The sequence below is a fragment of the Echinops telfairi genome, unplaced genomic scaffold (assembly GCF_000313985.2).
Source record: "Echinops telfairi isolate 266 unplaced genomic scaffold, ASM31398v2 ScPeMD7_18;HRSCAF=68, whole genome shotgun sequence".
Classification (NCBI taxonomy): Eukaryota; Metazoa; Chordata; class Mammalia; order Afrosoricida; family Tenrecidae; genus Echinops; species Echinops telfairi.
In genome coordinates, this window is record NW_022103915.1 from 53,616,734 (window position 1) to 53,622,539 (window position 5,806).

The window sequence follows — 5,806 nt, forward strand, 5'->3', positions numbered from 1 at the left end:
CCAAGATAGCTGAACACTATATATGCTTAAAGGTTACAGTCTAGCACCTGAAGTCTAGTAGGCGCCTAATGAGTATTGCCTGCATCCATTTTGTCTGTGCTCAAACCAAACAAACAAAATATACTTGTTGTTATTGTTGCTTTTACTGGATAAATAAATAATTCTAAAACCGAAGAGTAAAATGTCATTGAAAATGTAGTAGATGTCTTATCAAATAGATTCAAGTTAAGGCAAAAACAAAAAGTTACTAGGAGTCCGGTTCATACATGCACAGGTTTATTCCAAACAAAACATATTGAAGCATGTCTCTGTGATAATTGGACTTCTGTAGACAAGTTCCCTCAGTCATACATTTGTTTTAGTCTCCTTAGGATGTCTTCACATACACACACACACACACACACACACACACAAAGATGCTTTTTGTGCCATGGAGAAAAAAAAAACACATTTTGCCATCAGAGCCAAAATCAAAATTTTAAGCCAACTCAAGTTGACATCTTCCCAAATCATTGAAGCTTTACAAGTTTGTATGAATGGGGCCCCACATAAAACAAATGTTTTTACATGGGTCATGCATTTTAAGGAATCTCAGAAAGACTTCAAAAATGAGCCAAGTAAAAGAAGATTGTCAACCTCCACAAATGGAGAAACTGAGGCGGAAGTCCAGGAACTGGTGGATGAAGAGTACAGCGTTACCCCTGATTCATTAAGTACTGACGTTGGAACCTCCTGTGGCTCAGCTTTCGCCATTGTAAGGGACCATCTTGCCCTCAGACAGCAGTAGCTCAAAGAGATAATCTTTCCATCAGTCTTTTACAGAAGATCAAATCTAATGAAGATGATTTTATAGAACAAATCATCACTGGGGACGAGTCCTGGGTTTATCAGTATGATCTAGACAGCTAAATCCGATCAAAATAGTGGCTTCGAGAGGATCTGCGAGGTCGGTCAAATCCAAGGCAGAGAGGTCAGCTCAAAACGGCAACTGTTCTTGTTTGTTTTGTGTTAATAGGGATAGTTTTTGACAGATTTCCTCAAAGGACACAGGAAAAAAATCACTGTGATGTATTATAAAGATTTTATTTTAATTAAAAATTTTACTGGGAAGGGAAAAGTCCAAGAAAGTTTCACTAAGGAATTTTTTGTTTGTTTTTCTATCATAAGAGTGCCACTGCTTATTCTGCAAGGGTTGCAAGGGCTGTCCTGTGAAGTTCATTGGAAAACCTTACTCCATCTACGGCCCTAAACTTGCTTGTTTAGATTCCATTTTGTTCCCCAAATTCAAATAACATTTAAAAGGAACACATTTGAGTCCCTTGCAAATGTCAAAACTGCCCTTTTGACCTGGTGCACATCACAGAGCGCAGACCTCTTGGGGAGAAGGGTTCGAGCGAGGAAAATAGAGCCTTCGGAAGTGTATCGACCTAAATGGAAGATAGCTTCACATTTTGATAGTTTGACTTAATAAAGGTTTCTATGCTTTTGTAGCAAGATTTTTGGACTTAGCCTTTTAGAGAAGATGGGAATATGGCTGTGTCTCTTTCTTTTATTGAAATATATGTAATCCGGTGTATATTTTCAGTCAAGTCATTTCAAATGGGAATGTGAAGTATTGGATCAGAACGAATGACATGATGTAAGATTATCCCTCATTGTTTACAAAGGTGAAAAAGGACAGTAAAGAAAACCCGTACAGGAAGGAGGTTGAAAACGGAACGATGACAAGAAATGGCTTCAGGTAAAAGTGGTGGAAAGCAGGTAGGGAGAGATCGGGCTACTGTTGCCCGATCCACTGCCACGAGTTGCCACTGCGCTGAGTCTGATTCCCGGTGAGCCCATGCATTCCAGAGTTGAACTGTGCTCCACAGGGTTTCAGGACCTAATGGGGGAAGTAGATTACCAGGTCTTTCTACCAAGGCCACTCTAGATATACTCAACCCTCTCATTTCTAAAGCTCATTAACTTGTTGCACTCCTGTTGCGCTCTGTGTCACCTGGCTCAAGGGGCAAGGGTGATGGTGAGCTGCTCAGGTGAGCTGCTCTGGCCTTTTGTATTACAATTCATTTGTCTTTACTGCTTCCTGCCACCAACGGGAATTCCTTCCATTGATTCTGCACAGGACAGATGAGTCCATCCTATGTACTTGTCTTATGTAAAGGAGGCTTGGTGTTGGACAATTATCAAAATACAACAGAATGCTTGGCCCACAGCCATGGAAGGTCAGCTATGGCTGTGCCATTGACAACACTAATGATGTAGAGTACTGAGCCGCCACCTGTTTCAACAAGTGAGAACTAGAATTGCGTTTCCAACCTTTCCCCCTCCTGTCAAGTTCACATGACCGGAAAAGATGACTAGCAAAAACCTATAGGAGTAGCAGGAAGCAGCAAATGAAAGATAACGCTGTGTGTGTGAGAGAGACATGTATGACACAAAGTTTGCCAATTCCAGCCATTTTTAAAGTGCAATTCAGCAACATTAATTCACCATGCTGTGATACTATCAACACTATCAATTACTACATACAAATCCAGCACCTTTTGAGCAACAATGGTAATATTTCCTTCTCTACCCAGCCCTTGGTAGCCACTAGTAAACTTTGGTTTCTTTGCCTATTCTGCATATTTCATATAACTGGGCTCAGAGATATTTTATTTCTGACTTATTTCGCTCAGCATAATGTTTTTAGGGTTCATCCACATTTACTGTGTATCAGAACTTCATTTCCCTTTCTGGTTGAATAGTATTCCACTGTACGCACATCCTATACACTTGGTGTATAAGGATGGCTTTTTTAAGTGGCCGGGGACATTGAGAGGCAACGAATTGAGGAGAGCTGCTTCATGCCCTTGCTTTGATGTGTCTAGGGAACTAAATTGAAGCAAATAAAATGAAAACATGTGCAGTCAGCTACATGAAGTTAAATACTATATTTTCCAATATTTTTTATTCTGGTTGTGCCCACCCACTACATGGATCTGTTGCACAAGTCTCAGCTCACTGCCAAGGGGCCAAAGCCCTCTAGATCGAATGTAGATGAATAAAGATTGAATATAGATTGGCATTTTCCCTCACCAAAGTCTAGGCCAAGATAATGGGGTCACAAGAGAATCTGAGAGTCCCTTCTCCTGCCATTTAGATGGTGGTGTTTTTCTTTTTCTGTAAGAATCAATAGCTCTTTCAAAGAAGTGCATGCTACCGAAAAGTGTAGATTCATCCAATGGACAAGAGGGAAATCTTCTCTATCTAAACCAAATAAGCAAAATATTTAAACAACATATATGTTATTCCATAAAGAGCAGGGGTTAATTATATTATTGGGTAATCTTAATAGGAATAATGGCTTCATGGGAATTCGTTAATAGGAATTATGCTGTCCTTAAGAGATAAAATTTGGTTAAAATAATCTGACCAAATAGCTATAGGAATGCCCACAATATTTGTACATCCGCTTTATGCCACTTCACTTTTATGAACGACCTACTGTTTGCATTAACTGAGAGAAATCTGAAGATAATTGTCACTTTTTAAAAAGGGAGAGGGCTCGGCTAGTGTTCCATGTTTGCTTTGTAGTTCACCCACCCAAGCAGTGCAAACATGTGGCCGACCTCTGTCCCAGGAACTACACTCAGCATCTCAGCATCCAGCCACTTGCACCAGGGTCTGTGAATCCGACAAGAATGCGTTTGATGTGCTATTTGGTATGATTTGTTAAACTATTTTAGAAGTATAGAATCCTCAAAAAATGTTTCTTATAAATTAAGTGAATGTCTTCACCTAACTCCATTTTGATTCACAAAGTTTTCCTAAAAATGCCCTATTTTCAGGTTTTCAAGAAAAATTTACATATAGTTAGGCCATTTTCCAACAAGAAACCTAAAGGGATAGAGATTCTTTAAATGTTATGCTATCATTTATCTTCAATCTCCTTCGCAGTATTTTTCACAATGCACGGTAGCGTATCTGCTTACTTGTCTATAACTACCACTAAGCTGTAAGGTCCTTAAAAGAAGGAACAGAATCTCTCCCATCCTCTTCTGTATCTGACCCTAAAACATCGGTATCTGGTATCTGGTGGCCATCAAAACACTATAGCTGTGGTTGTCCACCTTCCTAATGCTGTGACCCTTTAATACAGTTCCTCCTGTTGTGGTGACTCCCCAACCATAAAATTATTTTTGTTGCTACATCATAACTGTAATTTCACTATGCTATGAATCGGGCGACTCCTGTGAAACGGTTGCTTGACCCCCAAAGGGGTCACAAACCACAAGCTGAGAACTGCTGCACTGTAGAATAAACTCTTCACAGAATAAAATCTCATGCCCAATCTCATATTCTGCATAAGAAGATTAGAGGAGAAACTGGAAAACCAATACTCAGGTAGCAAAATAAATGGAAAAGAGGGCCGCAGCATGATTCACTGCACACAGTTTGGTTCACTTTGCTAAGCAAAGAGGCAAAATGGAACAGAAATCCAGACAGTGGTCTGCTCAGCAGCCCATGATCCCCCCCGAACAGGTCTGTAACTGCCCACAGGAAACAATGCCTTATTTTGAATTTGTACAAAGGCTTGAATGAGTCGGCAACGGTTCTGCTTTAAACAATAATTTAGAGTAACCTCTGAAAGATTAGGTCCCCAGGTAGAGAGAAATTGTCCTCCCAACTAACTTCCACCACGGAGAGAGTGAGTGAAATGACAACGGTCTGACCTTGAATTGAGACCATTGGGGTTGGAGATTATTTTTCTCTGGATTCTCAACACAGGGCAATGATGACATAGAAACCCTTTTCCAACATAAGGGAACCTGAGCCTGAGCATTCCATTTGACTCCACAAAGTGAGTTACAGAGGCAAAGATGCGTAAATAACTGAGAGAAAACTTAAAGGTTTATAAGAACTATTTTGTTGATACAAGTGATGTAGAGATCATCCAGTCCAATAATCCATTTCAGAGACGAGGAAACCAAAAACATCAGGAAGGTGAAATGCCCTGCCTTTGATTAGTTAGCAATATTTGGTTTTGTGCCAGAGAGTATATTCCAACTCATAGCAACCTTATAGGACAGAGTAAATCTGCCTCATAAAATTTCCAAAATTATATTTTTAGGGAAGTAGAAGGCCCTATCTTTCGCCCCTTAAGCAATTGGTGAGTTTGCACCGCTAACTTTTGGGTTAGCAATCAAGTGCTTAATCCCTATGCCACCCACCAGAGCTTTTTAAAACTTGGGCTAGAACCCCATTTTCTCATGATCTTTCTACCACACCTACTCTATTTTCTATCATTATACCCACCAATAAGTACTCATGATGTGGGGAAAACAGACAGACTCAATCTCCATCAAGGGCTGAGAAAACAGCATGTATAGTAAGATATATAATAGTAAGGGGTGACAGTTAAGGGAAAGGTTAGACTCCAGTGTCGGTAGGAGTGGTGCAGCTGATGTGAGAAATTAATAGGCGTGGGGTGTAGTGCCCCATGTAGGCCAACAACTCTGGAAGGAACCAGAACTAGGTGACTGAGAAGGTACAGATGCGGCTGCAGGAGGGCCTAAGGCCACAAAAGCAGTGCTAGGACGTGTTGCTTAAGCATCGTGACCCAGATTAAAAACATGAGTGGGGTCACCCCTCTCTACAGCTGGGCGGGGGCAGAAGCAGCTGTATGGCACAACAAAACCAGACCCAATTTCGCTTTGCACAGGGTGATGCGGGGGCAGACAAGAGGTGGGGGCAACGGAAGGGAAGCCCAAGGGAGTTGGAGAAGCTGAGAACCGGCCTGGTGACCCGAGCCCGACCCAGCACC

General features: G+C 41.1%; 1 protein-coding gene across 1 annotated transcript in view; it reads left to right on the forward strand.

Moving 5' to 3' along the window:
- Positions 1-574: 574 nt before the first annotated feature.
- Positions 575-5,806, forward strand: part of DDHD1 (DDHD domain containing 1) — a 78,598-nt gene continuing 73,366 nt past the window's right edge. Inside the window, exons 1-2 of the mRNA XM_045287634.1 lie at positions 575-754; positions 1,668-1,741. Coding sequence (XP_045143569.1) covers positions 575-754; positions 1,668-1,741 — 254 coding nt within the window. The remainder of the gene's footprint in view (positions 755-1,667; positions 1,742-5,806) is intronic.